General features: G+C 63.3%; 2 protein-coding genes across 7 annotated transcripts in view; one reads left to right on the top strand and one right to left on the bottom strand.

Annotated features, from left to right (window-relative positions):
- SMARCD3 (SWI/SNF related BAF chromatin remodeling complex subunit D3) overlaps positions 1–10,897 on the top strand; it is a 32,793-nt gene extending 21,896 nt beyond the window's left edge. Inside the window, exons 1-13 of one of the 5 annotated variants that reach the window (XM_088834768.1) lie at positions 1,076–1,667; positions 4,588–4,799; positions 6,497–6,539; positions 7,400–7,522; positions 7,628–7,786; positions 7,995–8,090; positions 8,290–8,391; positions 8,629–8,790; positions 9,599–9,696; positions 9,838–10,072; positions 10,216–10,338; positions 10,447–10,548; positions 10,721–10,897. In XM_088834768.1, the coding sequence (XP_088690894.1) occupies positions 1,590–1,667; positions 4,588–4,799; positions 6,497–6,539; positions 7,400–7,522; positions 7,628–7,786; positions 7,995–8,090; positions 8,290–8,391; positions 8,629–8,790; positions 9,599–9,696; positions 9,838–10,072; positions 10,216–10,338; positions 10,447–10,548; positions 10,721–10,774 (1,587 nt within the window). In that variant the 5' untranslated portion in view covers positions 1,076–1,589 and the 3' untranslated portion in view covers positions 10,775–10,897. Of the gene's footprint in view, positions 1–1,075; positions 1,668–4,587; positions 4,800–6,496; positions 6,540–7,399; positions 7,523–7,627; positions 7,787–7,994; positions 8,091–8,289; positions 8,392–8,628; positions 8,791–9,598; positions 9,697–9,837; positions 10,339–10,446; positions 10,549–10,720 lie in introns of those variants that run through there. The other 4 variants (XM_055421567.2, XM_055421568.2, XR_016037095.1 and 1 more) reach the window with 4 other exon arrangements.
- Positions 10,898–11,048: 151 nt separating this feature from the next.
- CHPF2 (chondroitin polymerizing factor 2) lies at positions 11,049–16,739 on the bottom strand. Of its 2 annotated transcripts, XM_055421563.2 has the most exons (5): positions 15,067–16,739; positions 14,434–14,611; positions 14,047–14,328; positions 13,165–13,347; positions 11,049–12,480 (listed from the first exon to the last, which is right to left on the bottom strand). In XM_055421563.2, the coding sequence occupies exons 1-5, from the start codon at positions 15,345–15,347 to the stop codon at positions 11,182–11,184; spliced, it is 2,223 nt and encodes a 740-aa protein (XP_055277538.2). In that variant the 5' UTR covers positions 15,348–16,739; the 3' UTR covers positions 11,049–11,181. The 2 variants fall into 2 exon arrangements, with proteins under 2 accessions (XP_055277538.2, XP_055277537.2); XM_055421562.2 differs by having other exon boundaries at positions 14,047–14,611.
- Positions 16,740–16,902: the final 163 nt, after the last annotated feature.

Here is a 16,902-nt window from a genome sequence, read left to right as displayed (position 1 = left end):
CCTCGAATAAAAAAGTGTCACGCTGGGTCTTCAGGATCTAACCTAGAATAAAAATTTCCAGCAAATTCCCCAGGGCCCTGCCCCGCCCTCACCTGGGTACGGACAGTGCAGCCCCGGGAGGCATAAACTTGACCCTTTCTGGTCCCAAAGCCCCTGGGGCGCTTCCTCCCGGAGGCGGGGAGAAGGGTGTGGCCTCTGGGGCGTGGGCGGGGCCAGGGTTCCCAGCCTGGGGACTAACAGGGTTTGCCTCTCCTGTTTCCTGTCCCTCCTTCACCCCAGTTCTCTCCACACCACCCCTTCTGGGGCTCCCTCACGGCCCCACCCCTACCCCTGTTTTCTTTGGGGTCCAGAGGATGGCCCTACCGTACCCAGTGCCCCAGCTCCTGCGGGTCCCCCGCCCCACCCCACCCCCACCCCATTGCAAAGCCGTCAGGTCGCGCTGGCCTCCCCCTCCCCACCCATCCGTCCACCCCATTTCCTTGCCTGCCCCCACCGCTTCCCTTCCCGTTCTCACGAGCCTGGCCCACCTCCCTCTCTCCGAAATTTCCCCTACTGCCCTGACTTTGTCACAGAGAGACAAAGACTCACACAGCCCGAAATAGACACCCGGAGCGGGGAGACACAGACCGTGTCCAGCCACACACACGCACCCGCGCCCGCCCGCGCGCGCGCGCACCGGAGGCTCCGGTGGAGGGAGGCACACAGAGGAGGCATTTATCTGTGCACGCACGTAAACATCCACACCCACGGCCGCCGGCCGTGCCCACACCAGGGTGCAGACACACTCAGCGGTGAGACAAGGGCGCACACATCTATGGACTGCAGGGCACACCGCCTCCGGGGCACACCCACCACGGCCGCCTGGTGCCGGAGAAAGGCCTCCTCCGGGCTCGACTCCCGCCCCCCACCACCACCCCCTCCACCCACCCCGGATTCCTTCCCAGCGAAATGTTTCCCTACTTGGCCTGCCAGGTCTCTGGGGAAAAGGGCCTCAGAAATGCGGCAGGAGCCACTTGGGGGCAAAGTTGGAACGGCCTGTTCCCGGCCTGTTCCCTAACGGCGAATTCCCTAAGCGAGAAACTATTTGCGGCCAGAGAGGCCGGGTGGCCGGCGAGCCCCCCGGCCGCCTCCCCTCGCGTCCCCTCTCCGCTCCGCCGCCGCCGCCGCCGCCTCCCCGCGGCCCTCGGGCGGCCTCGGGCAGGCGGCGCCGCTGCCCAGCGGCCCGGAGCCGCGCTGGCCGGCGAGCCTCGCCGCTTATCTGCGCTGTTTGGGCCCGGCGAGGCTTGGGAAAGGCAGGCTTCTCCGTCCCCGCCGAGTCAACAGGCGGACCCCGGGCCGCCGGACTATTTCTGTCTTATCAGTGCAGGAATGCGGCAGCCGCGGCGGCGGGCGGGCGGCGGCGGCGGCGGCGGCGTGGGCCGTGGGCCGTCAGGGCAGCCCTGAAGGGGCCCCCTCCCCACTCCGCTCGAGTAGAAGTGTGAGAGAGCCCAGCAGGACTCAGAGGGGAGAGTTGGAGGAAAAAAAAAAGGCAGAAAAGGGAAAGAAAGAGCAAGAGAGAGAGAGAGAGAGGCGCCGCTGAGCCCACCCCGATGGCCGCGGACGAAGTTGCCGGAGGGGCGCGCAAAGCCACGAAAAGCAAACTTTTTGAGTTTCTGGTCCATGGGGTGGTGAGTGGGGGAAAAGTTAGCGGGGGAGGGCGAGCGAGCTGGCTCGGGCTGAATGGAGGGAAGGTCGGGAAGGGCCGGGAGGGGGCTCCCGCTCCCCCACACCCCACCCCACCCCTCTAGCGGGAGCGCCGCGGCCCAGCGGGCCGGCCCCAGCCCCGTGCCGGCGGGCGCCCCGGGGGCGCCCGAACACGTCGTCAGGCGGCTTGGCTGGGGATGGGTGCCCCGGGGCGGGGAAGGCAGGCGTTTGCATGGGTTCCTGTCAGGGACTTGGGGGTGGAACTTGGGGACGGTCTCCCCCAAAGTGTGAGGGTGGGTGGGTGGGTCCCCTGGGGGGACAACCCGATGGGTTGTCTTCCTTTCTTTTCCTGGTGGAGCCCAGGTGCTGCCCCTGCACTGGGAGTGGGGGGTGGGGGGCCTTGGCTTCGCTGCGCTGCTTGTTCATCCGTTGGGACAGTGTCTCGGGAGCAAGGAGCAGGTGACCCTGGCGGCCCTGTGAGCGGGAAGCTCTGGGGCTGAACCACTTTTGCATCCCCGGCCGAGGGCTCTGGGGCTCTGCCCCTGGCCTCTGCCAATTGGGGCCAGAGAGAGGCCCTCTCTAGGGGCAGACCCCAGGTTAAGGGGTCTGAGGATCATTTGGCAGCCTCCACCACCATAAGCTGATGTCCTTAACGCCTCAAAGGTGTGAAGGAAGAGCTGGAGTCAGGGACGGGAGGCCTGGAGACCAAAGGGGCAGGCTTAGAAGGCCCACCAGGAGCCTGAGAGAGCCCAGGGGGCCCAAGGGGGTGGGGACGGGTTGGAAGGGCTGTGGCATAGGAGAGGCAGAGGTTCCAGGACTTGGGACGGCCACTGGTGCTGAAGCCAGGCAGAAAGGAAGCAGTCAGGTTTACTATGGCCAAATTTGGTTGTGACCCCAAGGAAGGCACGTTCTCAATAAGAGAGGCCAGAGCCCCTAGAATGTTGGCCCTTCGGGCAGGTCACCCATCCCTGGTGGCCAGCACAGCCTTCTAGGGGTTCTGGAGGCCTCCCTCTTGGGGCCTCCTTAGCAGATCACTGAGTACCACCAGCCTCATTAAATGGGAGAGCAGCTGATGAGGAAAGGGGCTTTCCCAAAGCAGCCTGTCCTCCAGGCCCATGGGTCTCCGGGCTAACTTCCAACGGGTCCCCATGTTGGTTAGCCTCATGACCCAGCCCTGATCTTGCTGTCTGGGGTGTCCCTTTAAAAAGGCCCATCTAGGAGTAAGAGAGTCTATACACGTGGATTTTTTTTTTTAAGTCAACTCAGTGCTTTAGTTCTTCAGTGGCCTGAGCCCCACTCCCAGTGCCCTGTCTCTGCTGGCGGGGAATGGTGGACCTGGGCTCCATTCTGGGCCACCACACTGGAGGTGTGAGTGACAGGGTCAGGTGGGGTGGGGGAGGCAGACACATGGACAGGCAGGTCTCACTGCTGAGGCGGCGACGGGCAGAGACAGCTGGCTGGCTGGAGGTTAGGGTTAGACACAGCGCAGGGCAGGAGGGACTGGGAAAGGGGGGGACAGTGAGAGGAGATTCACCAGGCTCAGGGGCAGGGTGCCTCCCTGTTCTGGGGAGCAGCTGCACCCCTGGGGTGGAGTGGGTGGTGCTCAGACGGTATAACAGGGGCACAGGGTTTGCAACCGTGGCTCCCTGATCTCCCTCCTGCTCTCCTGGTCCCAGTCCACATCCTGGCCACCCTCCTCTTGAGAGCCCCTTGGGCCCTCCCCAGCCCCTCTTCTGGAACGGGGACAATAGAGGTTTTATGAGTCTGTGGAACACTTCACTCGATGCGCTGGGTTGTCATCTATATCCCGGCTGAGCACCCGGGTAGTGGCAAGGGAACACACCTGCCTCCCCTGCCTCCCCGTGGCCCCCTGGGAACCCAGACTTCTGAACTCACTGGGGTAGGGTGGGGAGTAGTTGTGGTCTGTAGGATGGGGCCATCTCTGGTGATTCAGGCAGACAGGAAGGGAGAGATGGATATAAGAGAAAATGTCCATCCTTTTGACCTACCCAAGCCCTCTGGACCACCCATCACCAGTTAAGCTTCATCACTGCCTCCCCCCATGGGAGAATCCTGGTGAGGTCTGACCTCAGCCCCTCAAGCTGCTTCTAGCCCTACCTCCAAGCCTTCACCTTGAGAGTAAATTATGTGGGTGGGCTAAATTAGCCAAGCCCCTGACGGTAGAGGCTGGGAATCAGAGCAAGGGGGCGGGGATTGGGACCGAGGGGTCAAAAGCAGGGGCCCAGAGAGGAAAGTGGGTTGAAGGCAGGGAAGGCAGGACCGCCCTGGAAATGGACTGGGAAGCAGGCAAACGGGAAGGCAGGCGGCAGAAATCCGGAGCAAGAGAGCCCAGCCCTGAACTAAACGAAAGCAGCAGAGAGAGCACAAACCCCGGGCCCCTCAGGAAAGGGCCTTGCACGACCTTGGCTAGGTTGCCTTTCTCCTTGAGCCGCGGTTGCCTCATCCGTCAAGTGGGGATAGAAGGCCCCCTCAGTCCGTCTTGCAGAGGAGCATGTGGATAGGAGCATCCTTTGAAAAGGTTGAAAGGCGCCATTAATATTCATCTTCGCGGCACCTTCCGCAAATCCGAGGCTGGCGATGCCCTGTGCAGTTAAGTTGCCTGGCTTCAGTTAGCTTCCTGCAGCGAGACGCAAAGACAACCCCCACCCCCCCGGCCCCTCCGCCAAAGCCGCGCGGTTCCGGCGCCCCCGCCCCTCCCCACCCCTCCCCACCCCTCCCCACCCCTCCCAGCCCCATCGGCATCGCGCCGTCGGCAGCAGGGTCACGGGCCGGGGGCCTCGGGGTTCGGGGGGGAGACGCAGCTCCGCGCGCCTGGAGCCCGGAGCCCTGGTTCTGACCGCCGGGCGCCTGTGTCTGCTTCACGCCCCCCACCCCGCTCCCCAGCGCCCCGGGATGCCGTCTGGAGCCCGGATGCCCCACCAGGGGGCGCCCATGGGCCCCCCGGGCTCCCCGTACATGGGCAGCCCCGCCGTGCGACCCGGCCTGGCCCCCGCGGGCATGGAGCCCGCCCGCAAGCGAGCAGCGCCCCCGCCCGGCCAGAGCCAGGCCCAGAGCCAGGGCCAGCCGGTGCCCACCGCCCCCGCGCGGAGCCGCAGGTAAGCGGGGGTGGGGTGGGGGGTGTGCCCAGCGCGGAGGGGCGGACGCGGGACCCGCAGGGACGGGGTGGGAAGCCCGGGCGGAGAGGGGTCAGCAGGGAGCAGGCGTCCCGGGTGGGATGCTTTCCCAGGAGGTGGGCTGAGGGGGCACTGGCCCGGTTCCTTTGTGTGCCCACACCGTGGAGACAGGCGGTGACCGTCGCGCCCTTCTCCTTGTCACCTGCTCTGTCCCTCTCTGCACCCCAGTCCCCTCTCGGGGGATGGAGGCGGGGCTGTGGCACCAGGGCTCAGGGCCGAGCTTTAGACTGTGTTTCCCAGCGGTTGTCCACTGCGCCTTCCTCAGAAGCCCCTCTGGCTTGACTCCTCGAAAGCCCCACTCCGGATCTTCTTAATCTGAATCCCTGGCCAGTGGTGGGAGAGCCTGGGATTTGCCCCGTGGGTAGGCAGTCTCTGTCCGCTGGTGCTCTCTGGTGATTCTTAGGCACTCAAATGTTGAGGGGTTGCCATGGTCTGTCTTCTGGACTGGGTCTGCCCCCAGGCCACCAAGGGCCAGCCAGTTTCCTTGTCTGAGCCAGCCGGTGGCACCCCCAAAAGCCCCTGCTGGTGCCTGGCAAGGGAGATACCCCTCTGGGTTTTGCTGTTTAGCCAAACACACATGCTTCCTTTTGCACACCAGATGGAGTCATATAAAGGGTACAATATGGATTTTATCTCATTATTAAAATATTTTTTACATGTCAAGGAAAATTCACCATTTATAGGAAGCCCATGAGGAATTCTCTGCACAGTCAGTGCAAAGAATCAGAGTCCCTGATTTATCTTGTACAACTGGAGAGTTTCACAGAGATAGTTTCTTCAAAACAAACCAGACCTTTAGTGAAACCTGCTTGTCTAGCCTTGAATACGTTTTTGGCCAGGGACGGGGGCAGTGGTTGAGACCACCACACGGGGGCAGTATGCAGCCATTCCCTAGGCTGGGTTCTAATTTCTCGCCAAGGGTTTTCTGGGGTTGCTTCTGGGAGTCGGAAGCGGCTAGTTGATCCAGCAGAGTCCAAGTCCCAGCTGCTACCCCAGGTCCAGCCCACCAGCCACACCCCAGAGGGGAACATCCATACCCACTCTCTCTGGATACCTATGGGTGTGTCCCTGGGCCCTGCTGGCAGGTGGTCCAACGGCTTGAGCACCCCCTGCCCATCAGGGTTCCCTTCCTAGCCCAGGGTGGCTGCCGTGCTGGTCCTCACCAGCTTCACACCATCACTTCCTGCTCCTGGGAGGGGGCATGGGGGTCGGCTCCCCCCCCACCGGCTCAGCCACCTTGGACTGTGCGCCCCTTCTCAGCGGAGGAAAAATAAGTCCTCACGATGCATCCCCCACTCTGTCCTTGCCGCTGCCCTGCTTTCCCCAAACATTTCTGCAGCGCCCCTGCTCCGAGCCCCTTCTAAGTCTAATTTCTTTGGCCCTGGGGATGTGGCGGGGCAGAAAAGGGGCTCCCAGACTAGAGAAAGGACGGCGTCACCTCTGCTTCTGTGAGAGGACAGAGCCACACACGGCCGGTGTAGACCCTCCGGCGGGCAGATGAGCGGGCTGTGGGAACCCCAGCCAGGCGGGCTGAGATGTCGGGATAATTTAGCAGGTGGCCTCGTTACTCCCAGATCTGTCGCCATGGTAACCTGGTTTTTTCTTTAAAAAATGTACAGTGCCAAGAGGAGGAAGATGGCTGACAAAATCCTCCCTCAAAGGGTGAGTGCCTTTCACAGCAGCCCCCAGCCCACCCCACCCCCCACCCTTTGCTGCTCCGCCCTCCTCTCCCCTGCTCCCCCCAACCACCACCACCCGGGGCCTCCGCCCCTCCCCCCTTAGGATCAGCGCTTCAACATCATAGTCACTTTCACTTTTTTTGTTTAAAAAGCTAATTAAAAAATGAGGCTCCCCCGGGGCCAGAAGGACGGGGTGGGGCAGAGGGGAGAAGCAGAGCCAGAGAGGGTAGGATCCTGGGTCTGGGGGGCGCTGTGGATTGAATTCCAGCGGTCTGCAGAAGCATAAAGGCAGGGGACAAAGGGGCTGAGAGCTCGGGGACCACAGGCTGGCAGAGGAGCGAAGGGAACAGAAGCTGGCCTGAAGGCCCAGCAGCGTAAGAGGACCTGGAGGACGGCTGAGACCCCAGCTGGAGCAGAACATCTGGGTGAGGTGTCACTGTAGGCCCAAGCCGCGACATCTCCTGTCTTAGGGACCCCAGGGGCCCCTGACCACTTCACAGACGCCCCGGGGAACCCAGAGGCTGTGTGACATGGGAAAGGACAGGATGAGCAGGTGAAGCCCTAAGCACTTGCTGGCCTCCATGGTTGCTCCGGCCTCCCCTAGAGATGAAACGCATGCCTCTCCCTAGTGGGAGCAGAAGTTTTCAAAATCCCTGTAATATCCAGGCCTTCATGGCTGGATTCAGTGGTCCCGTCTGCACTGTCCAAGTTCCCTGCCCTGAATGTGGCCAGCTCCTGCCCACCATACTCCCACACTCCTGGGGCCACGTGACACCCGCACGTTCCAACCTGCAAGACTGGCTAAGCCCCTGGTTCCCTGCCTTGCTTCCTCCCTGCTTCCAGATCCGGGAGCTGGTCCCGGAGTCCCAGGCTTACATGGACCTCCTGGCGTTTGAGAGGAAACTGGACCAGACCATCATGAGGAAGCGGGTGGACATCCAGGAGGCCCTGAAGCGGCCCATGAAGGTGCCTTGGCTTGGGGTGGGGTGAGGGCGCGGGACTAGTCCCTGAGCGGGAGGAGCCGGGGCTGGCCCCGGGACTGGCTCCGAATGACACTCTTTATCTGTACAGCAAAAGCGCAAGCTGCGTCTTTATATCTCCAATACGTTTAACCCTGCAAAGCCCGATGCCGAGGATTCTGACGGCAGCATTGCCTCCTGGGAGCTGCGGGTGGAGGGGAAGCTCCTGGATGACGTACGTCCTGGCCCAGGTCTCTCCAGGTGTCCTGGGGTGGGTATGGGGCTGAGCTGAGGCCAGTACTGGATGTGGGCACCAAGGGCTGGGGAAGTCAGCCCTGGCTGTGGGAGGGTGGTCCAAAGAGACGTGCCCAGGCCTGCTTCTGACTGTGTGGCCCTACCCAACCAGCCCCCACCCACTCCCAACTCACTCTGCCCCCGTGGGCCCTGTTCTCCGCCCACGGTCCGTGCCTCTCCCACAGCCCAGCAAGCAGAAGCGGAAGTTCTCTTCCTTCTTCAAGAGCCTGGTCATTGAGCTGGACAAAGACCTTTATGGCCCTGACAACCACCTAGTGGAGGTAAGAAAGACTCGGACCCCTCCTGCTCTTGAACCGGCCACAGACCACAGTCCTGGAAGAACCTAGAAGGCAGTCCCATTAGTGGCGCAGACTTGGATCGGGGACCCCCTCCCCCAGCCCCCCGTCCTGCACCCAGAGCTCCAAGGCCCCACCAGCTCAGACAGGCCTGTGAGGTGACTCAGCTCCTACCCCTGGACAGTGGCACCGGACACCCACCACTCAGGAGACGGACGGGTTCCAGGTGAAGAGGCCGGGGGACCTAAGTGTGCGTTGCACGCTGCTCCTCATGCTGGACTACCAGGTGCGTTCCCTTACCCCCAGACACCGCCCCCCACCCAGCATCCCGCCTCCTGTACCCTTCTCCTAGCTGGGGTGGGCCTTGGCTTGCAAGCTATATGCCCCGAGAAACCCCATTCTCCCCTCCACCCTGCCTGCTCCAGAAGCTTGTGTCCAAGGAGCCCAGGCCCCTCAGCCCCTTGAGTCCCGAGCCCCTCCCGCTCTCTTTTTGTCTGATTTTCTCACGGCTTCCTTGGCCCAGCCTCCCCAGTTCAAACTGGATCCCCGCCTGGCCCGGCTGCTGGGCTTGCATACGCAGAGCCGCTCAGCCATTGTCCAGGCGCTGTGGCAGTATGTGAAGACCAACCGGCTGCAGGACTCCCACGACAAGGAGTACATCAACGGCGACAAGTATTTCCAGCAGGTGCCCTCCCCCTGCCCCGAGCCTGGGGCCACCGGGAGGGGAAGGGCCTCCCCCGAGCCTGGGGCCACGGGGCGGGGAAGGGCCTCCCCCCTGAGCCTGGGGCCACGGGGCGGGGAAGGGCCTCTGCGCAGGAGCAGCACCCTGCCTCCCTGACTCCCTCGGGAGTGATCTCAGAGCCGGAGACCGTGCTTCCCATCCGGGCTCTGCCATGACACCGCCCTGTGCTGCAGCCCACCCCCCCAGCTAAGGCAGATCGGGAACCCTAGAAAGCTAGCCGCTCTGCGGATTCTTGGCTCCTGGAGTTAGGGCCCCAGGTTCTAGCCCTGGGTCCAGACGCCGGGCCCATCACTTGGCTGTTTGGAGCCTTGTTCCTTATCTTCACCACACCTGTTAGGAGAATCAAACTGCTGTGGAAGTGATTCTACCAAACTAGGGATTATTATTAATGTGCCTTTAAAGTAAACACCACAGGTAGACTCGAGCGGTGAAGACAACAGTCCATGTTTATTGAGCACTCACCGCGCGCCAGGCGCTGCTTCGGGCACTTCGTGTGTAACTGACACATTTAATTCTAACAAGCCCCCTGAGATCGGTGCCCCTGCCTTTGGCTCTCAGAGACAGAGAGACCGAGGCCGAGGTGTGAAGTAGAGCAGCTTGGGTTGCGCTGTGAGCGGTGGGAGCAGGCCTCAGGCCCAGGGCCGGCCCCCGCCTCCCCGGTGAGAGCTGGCTGCTCGGGGGGGGGGGGGGGGGCCTTTTCCAAACGGAGGCTCTTTCAAGCGCAGAGGGAACGTCTTCTCTCCGACTGCAGATTTTTGATTGTCCCCGGCTGAAGTTTTCTGAGATTCCCCAGCGCCTCACAGCACTTCTGCTGCCCCCTGACCCGATTGTCATCAACCACGTCATCAGGTGAGGCCCGCCCCCCCCAACCCTGCTCCTCAGAGCTGGGAGTCACTGTGGTGGTCCTGCCCCCCCGCCTGCCCACCCACCCGCCAGCATCAGGCCTCCATCAGGGCAGCACAGATGCCAAGGGCTGGCCTTCCCTGGCAGCGTGGACCCGTCGGACCAGAAGAAGACAGCATGCTACGACATTGACGTGGAGGTAGAGGAGCCCCTGAAGGGACAGATGAGCAGCTTCCTGCTGTCCACGGCCAACCAGCAGGAGATCAGTGCTCTGGACAGTAAGGTGGGGCCGGAGCCCGGCGCTGAGACGGGACGGCGACCCGATAGTGACACGCGCAGACACAGCAGGCCGAGAATGTGGGAGTGGAAGGGGAGGGGGCCTGCCCTTGGCACTTGGAGCTCCACCTGCGCCCCCCTCCCAGGGACTGCCCTTCCGGGGACAGCGGCGAGCCCCCTGCCATGCCCCCTCCCCGCTCCTCCGACCTCAGCCTGGCCAGGTGAGAGCACGTGGCTTTCTACCTGCAGATCCACGAGACGATTGAGTCCATCAACCAGCTCAAGATCCAGAGGGACTTCATGCTGAGCTTCTCCAGAGACCCCAAGGGCTACATCCAGGACCTCCTCCGCTCCCAGAGCCGGGACCTCAAGGTGAAGGGGGCCTCGGGGAACGCTGGGTAGGAGACAAGCATGCCGGGAAGACAGTGAACATCGTGCGGGGGTGTCCAGGCTCAGGATGACCCCGCGGCTCCCTCCCAGGTGATGACAGACGTGGCGGGCAACCCCGAGGAGGAGCGCCGGGCTGAGTTCTACCACCAGCCTTGGTCCCAGGAGGCCGTCAGCCGCTACTTCTACTGCAAGGTGTGGCCCCCACCCCCCGCCCCCTTCGGCTCCCCACTCACCCCCAAACCCCCCACACTGCCCCTCACCACGTGGAGCCGTCCCTGCTCCCAGATGCTCCTCCAGGCAGGTGGGGCCCATCCTGTCACTCACCAGCAACTTGTCACCTGAGCCTGCTCTCCTTTCCTTACAGATCCAGCAGCGCAGGCAGGAGCTGGAGCAGTCGTTGGTCGTACGCAACACCTAGGCATGCTGGGGACGTGTGCCACTGGGCGCCACCTGGCCCTGCCCTGTCCCCTCTGGCCTGGCCATCACCCCGGAGGCCTTGTGGGCGAAGCAGGGGCTGGATTAAAGGTCATTTACCTGATAATAGCCGTGTGGTCATTGGCAACTGGGGTGGGAGGAGGAGGATTGGGGGGGCAGGGAGAGGGCAGTGGGTCCCTCCAGGAAGCTCCCCACCCCGCTCCCTCAGAGTCTCCTCACTCCCATTTTTCCTAGACCTAAAAACAGTTTGGCAGAAGACACTTTTAATAACATTTTCTTATTAAAAAAAACACACAGTGGCGAGCTCTCCCATCTGTTCGTGCATCTTGCCTGCCTTCCCGGGCAGGAGCCGGCAGGGGCTGTGTGTGGAGGTGTGGGGCCCTGGGCAGGCTAGGTGCTGTTGGCCTGCTCCTGCTCAAACAGGGCCATGGCCAGCTGCGCGCGGCCCCCCAGCCCCTCCAGGTTGCTGAGGCGGCAGCGGTGGTAGAGTTCCTCGCTGAGCCGAGGGCTGCAGTCCCGCAGGGAGAACTTCTGCACCAGCCCTGGCTCCACGGCCCGGAAAAGGTGGAGCCCTGAGAACCGGAGGAAAACATCCATCACCTCCAGCCCCTCCAGGGCTTCCTCCTCTTCCTGGCCTGCCAGTTCGGCGGCCAGCCGGGCTCGGGCCGCCAGGTAGTCCGCGTTGTAGAAGCAGCCCTCTGCCGAAGCCTGCCGGTCAAACCTGCCCCCTCCGGCAGCCCCTCGGGCAGGGTCCGCACCCGGAGGGGACGGGGGATCCGGGCCGGCCCCGGGGGGCGGTCTCTGTGGTGCCAGGGCAGGGTTGAACTCCTGGAAGTGGACCGGGAAGAAGGCCTGCCAGCCAGAGATGGCGTTCATGCGGCAGCGGTTGAGGACCTCGGGCCCCGGCCTGGTCCACACGGTGGCGAGGAAGAAGAGCGTGTCCACAGGGTGCTTCTTGGAGACCACATCCATGAGCCGCACCTGGGAAGGCACCTCCGCTCGCACGGCGAGCCAGGCCAGTCTCGTCCCGGGGTACCGTCGTTCCAGCTCGGCCGCTGCCGCCTTCACCCCCAAGAATGGGTCTGGGGCCCCTCGGCCCCCTTCCCGCGGCCCATAGACCAGCAACAGGGTGAGTAAGGCATGCTCTCGGGGCTCCAGGACCCCGGCCGCAAAGGCCTCCAGGAATGCGGGGGCCGCGGCAGCCTCGGCAGCTGGCAGCAGCAGCACCAGCTGCACACGCGTGGCCTCGGTGACGTAGGGCATGGGGAGGATCTCCACGCGGCTCAGGGGCCGCAACAGGCTGACCCTGCGTGCCAGGGCCCGCCGGTGCCCCCGCTGCGTCACGGCCTCCAGCAGCAGGTCCAGCGTGTACTCCATGCCCCGCGCCGGGTCGAAGCGCCGGTAGCCGTTGAGCAGCCGCTGCTTCTGGAAGCGCAGGCGGGGCTGGTAGCGCCGGTTCAGCTGCTCCAGGGCCGTCTCCACGGCATCGCCCACGTCTGCCCTGCTCGCCCCTTGCAGGGGGCACTTGGGGGCCCCGTCCACACAGGAGAAGGTGTGCTGCTCTGTGAAGTAGTCCCAGCCCAGCACCTCAAAACGAGAGTGTGGCGTGAAGGGGGCTGGGAGTCCGAGGGGCCAGCTCAGCCCCGCCTCCCCCTCGGGGGTCAGCGCGGTCAGGTTCCGGATCTGAGCCTAGGGCGGGAGGGACGCCCGGTTAGTGCCTGGTGAGGGAGTCAGGGCCCCAGACCGCTCCAGCGTCCTGAGTTCTGAGGTCCGTCCGGACTCCATCAATGCTCATTGAAGCCTGGCGCTGAACGGCCTGTACTTGACAGCCTGTCTGTAAGGGGCACACGGACCCACCATCCGCACACCGCGCTGGGGGGAGGAGGAGCGGCCGCGCCGCTGTGGCGGGCAGGGGACCCTGACGTCTGGGGCTCCACGGCCTTTCTCTTCCTCACTCACAGGACTCATGCTCTCTTCACAGAAGGAGACCTTTGTTTTCACCTGGATCCCACCTCGGACAAGTCCCTGCCATGAACTAGAGAATTCTTCTACCTTCTGCCCTTGAGCGTTTTAAGGACAGTGCTAGAAGTCCAGGGACTGCGGGGTTTCAGCCTCCTTGGTGGAGAGGCGAGAAGCCCTGCTGGTGCCAAGCCCGCTCCTTGGAGCTCTCCTGCAGATCCCCTCGAGTGAAGCCACATCGTGCCAGGAGCTTTCACCCAGAGCCCCTGGAGCCCCTTCTCTCGGGTGCTTCTCACTGAGGCTCGGTCAGTACAGCCAGCCTCCTCCTGCCTCGCCCCGCCTCCCCTCTTGCTCATCCGTGAGCCCAGACGTCTGAAGCACCCTCTGACCTGCAACCCTGGGCCCCCGGCTCACCTGCAGCTGTTCTATTTCGCTGTAGGCCCGCTCCAGCTCCAGAGCACTGAAGCGCTTGTGGAGCCGGTACATGAGGGTTCCCTCGGAGACAGGGTGCACCGCGAAGGCACTCAGGAAAGCTAAGCTTCTCTCCGTCTCGGGGTCCCTATTTTTGGCCAGTTCAAACGAGCGATACTGCTGCCCCTGGAGGACCATGAAACCAATCAGTGCCACACAGGGAGGAACTGCCTGGCCCGACGACCCTCGACCGCCCTTGGCGCTCATGCCTGTGACTGCCAGGGCCGCCGAGGCAGCGGGAAGGGCATAGGAGCTCATTCTGGGGTCCCCTCAACCTTCGCCTTACTCTCACCGGATTTTGGAAAAGAGCGCGCTCGCTAGGCAACTAGGATGACCCCGTCTCCCAAAGAATCCTGCTGTTTCTCCAAAGAATGAGAGCTGAGAACCAACAGAGACTGCTAGGACTGCAGTCAGGGAGGAGGGCCCCTCTGGGATTGTCCCCTCTTCTCCAACCGACAGGGAGGCTCCGGGCCACCCTCCTCCTCAAGGAGAGCGGTCTCCTCGAGGGCACTCCCAGGTCACTGGAGACCTCTCAGGTGTCGGGGGGAAGGCAGAGGGCGAGGGGATGGGGGGAGACTGGTGAGGAAGGGACACTTTTCAGGCTTGCTCAGGAGGTCCCTGACAAGATGCCACTTTTGACGGCCCCAAGGATCTAAGGCTGCCAGAGGTGGGCAAGGAAGAGTGAGGGGGCGATTGGGGCTGGGGAGGGCACAACGACTGCCCCAGGAGCTGCGAGGAAAGAGCCAGCAGCCCCCAGCCTTGAGAGCAGCTGCTGGGTCCCTGCTAATCTGTCGGGGACGGGGACTAACTTGAAAGGGCTGTCACCTGGTGTTGGGAGACACAGCCGATGCCCAGAGAGTCGATGAGGCAGCGGCCAAGCCACTCATCAGGCCGGGCACTGAGAATATCTCCGCGGCAGCCGTCCAGATGTGGTCGCAGCCGAAGCAGGAGGCTCCGCGACAACAGGTAGCCGAAGCCCCCGTGGCAGTACCGGGCCTGCTCGCCGGCGCCAATGAACTCCTCCGCCCGGCCCAGGTACAGGTCCTGGTTGATGCTGAGGTGGCCGGCCAGGGCCGCCAGGCGGGGGGCCTGCACATACGTGTCGTCCTGCATGATGAAGAACCAGTCGTAATCGGCCCCGAAGTGCGTGTGAAGATGGCGCAGGGTCTCGGACATGAGCCAGGCTGGCCGTTCGTCCCCATGAGACACCACCTGCATCCCTGCCGGGGTCCGGGCCCCTCGCTGCCCAGTGAAGTAGAGCAACCGGGGGAAGTGGTGGGCCACCGTGCGGTTCACAGCCACAGCCAGAGTGGACAGCGTGGCCCGGGAGGTCAGGACAGCCACCAGCAACCGCTCGCGAGAGCCCAGCTCCGTCTGGATGTACCGAGTCCTGCAGGGAGACCAGCGGGCCAGAGTAAACTCCCCAATCTTTAGGAACCCAGCGTGTCCAGCGTATACCTCCCCCCGGGAATTAGTGAGTCGGAGCTGAGACAAGAGAAGGGGGAGACTTCCTCATCAACACTAATGAGCTACTGGAGAGTGTCTACTGAGCAGCTGACACTGGAACTGATCTCGGGGAGAGGTGGACCCAGGATGGATTAGATGCAACTTCTGCCCTGCTGAAGAACACCCAACCACTAACTTAACACCAGTGGGTGAGGCTTTCTCAGGCCTGAGGAGGAGGGAAAAAAAACTGGAACCATGATGGAAAATAAGGCAGAGAACTGCTTCAGGGAGGCTAACGACGATTACCGGTGACCACGGATAGGATGCGGAGGCAAGGACTCGGAGCAGCCCTGAAGTGGGGTGTGGGGACGATGTACACACACGCATGTTAACTCTCACCTGAGCACCTTCTTGTAGGGCTTGTTGGGATCCCTGTAGTAGGGGACAATCCGGGGTTTGAAGTCTTCGTTGCTTTGGTCAAGCTGAGTTCTTGAGTCTAGACTCTGTGGCCCTCCGGCTTCCCCCACGGCCTCTACGCAGGGATCGTCCCCCTCCCCCTGGATCCAGGACACTCGCAAGAGGCTCAGGCTGCACCCCAGAGACAGCCCTAGAATGAGGGGCAGTGCTGGCCGCAGCAGAGCCAAAACTGAGCTCAGCCGCATGGCGGTGGGCCCTGCCATGTGTGTGCCCCAGAGGGCACAGCCTCAGGGATCAATCAGTGACCAGTGGGCTCTTTCAACAAGAGAGCCTGGGGTCAATGAGGTCAACGAGAGAACAAGGTTGTGTTTGCTTCCGGACCCAGGATCCCCAAGAAACTCCTGCCTGGTCTTCTGTTGTCAAGGTGCTGGTTCTAACCCTCAGTCCAAATGGCAGTAAACGTTAGAATCAATTTCACCTACTAACGGTAGGTCCTCTAGTCCAGAAGAGGAAGAAGCAAGACTCGGTCCTGCCAAACCTAACCCCAAAAGGACTGCATACATCTGGTGACAGGGTCTAAGCAGGGAGATGGCGGCAACTGATAAAGCTGGGGTTAGGGAAAAGCACACTGGCCATCACAACACCAGCGTCCAGCTAGAGGAACCTGAGTCCACAGGCCTTTCTCAAAGAGCGTCTGGGAGGGGCATACATCTCACTCACTCACTGAAGGGGCTGCCGACCCCAGGCAGTCACAGAGATGGAGCCCAGGCCTTCCTACTCTCTTCACCCGCCTTAAGGAAACACTCGGGTCAGAGGAAGGCCTGCTCACGGCAGTCAGAAGTCAGGAGCAGTCAGGAGCCACTGGCACCGCGCACAGACGTTCTGCCCCACCTAATGAGGTGGGGGGATGTGGTGACTCAGCACGGAGGACAGCCTCTCAGAGGAGCGCAAAGGCGGATGGAGCTGCTGGGCAGGGCATTGGTCTCTGAATCCCCGGTGCTGAGAGCCCGAGGCTGCCCACCATCCTCCCAGAAGACACAGGGGGCCGGTGAGAAGCCACTCCGGCTGCTGTCAAGAGCGATTCGGTGGCTGCTTTTCCCAGGGCCCCAGGCACCCGAAGCAAAGCGAGAGGACGACAAGCAGCTGGCGCGGGCGGACGGATGCTCGGTTGTCAAGCCCGGCCACTCCCCGCCCCACGGCTCCCTCTCAGCCGTTACAGACCAGCTCCAGGCCTAAGAAAGGAGGCCCAGGGCGAGCTTGGGCCGTTCGTCTCGCAGCAGAAATAAGAACCGGCTGCGTCTCGGCTGTCAGAGGGAGCGGGGCAGGGAGGCTCCGTTCGGGCGACGCAGGGAGAGGAGGCCAAAGACCCCGCTCTCAGGCTCGACCGGGCGGCGGACCCCGGGGGACCACCCGGGAACCCGCCGAGGGGAGGCCGCTGCGGCCGGGGGGGCGACGGCGGGCCGGTACAAGGGGCGGCCGCCGGCCGGGCTACGGCCGGTCCCGGGGGGCTCCGGGGGGCTCGGACGTGGCGCTGGGGCCGCCCCTCTGGAGCGACGCCCCCTCGCAGGGTTGTGGGGAAGGACGCGAAGGGGAGAACAGACCCCAGGGCTCCGCCGAAGCGCCGGCTCCGCCGCCGTAGCCGCTGCCACCTCACAGCCCGGCCCACTGCTTCCTTTTCCGCTCGCTGTCAGCCCCGTCTCTATGGTGACCGCATCCGGCCGCTCGCCCCGCCGCCGCGCTCTCTATGGTCGTCCCGCCCCCCCCTCGGCGCCGCCTGCGGGCCGGGGTGGGTGAGGAGCTCGCCCCGCCCGCCCTCCG

This window comes from Moschus berezovskii, chromosome 3 (assembly GCF_049115385.1).
Source record: "Moschus berezovskii isolate FMDL1 chromosome 3, NW_MosBer_1.0, whole genome shotgun sequence".
NCBI classification, from domain to species: Eukaryota; Metazoa; Chordata; class Mammalia; order Artiodactyla; family Moschidae; genus Moschus; species Moschus berezovskii.
This window is presented reverse-complemented; position numbering and strand designations above follow the sequence as displayed.

Bases quoted from the DNA above. Each gene is read 5' to 3' on its own strand.
- CHPF2 (XM_055421562.2), bottom strand. From the start codon at position 15,347: ATGGCAGGGCCCACCGCCATGCGGCTGAGCTCAGTTTTGGCTCTGCTG. The intron at 14,612-15,066 runs GTGAGAGTTAAC...GTCTCCCTGCAG, and splicing joins CCCTACAAGAAGGTGCTCAG to GACTCGGTACATCCAGACGG. The intron at 12,481-13,164 runs GTGAGCCGGGGG...CTCCCGCCCTAG, and splicing joins GCGAAATAGAACAGCTGCAG to GCTCAGATCCGGAACCTGAC.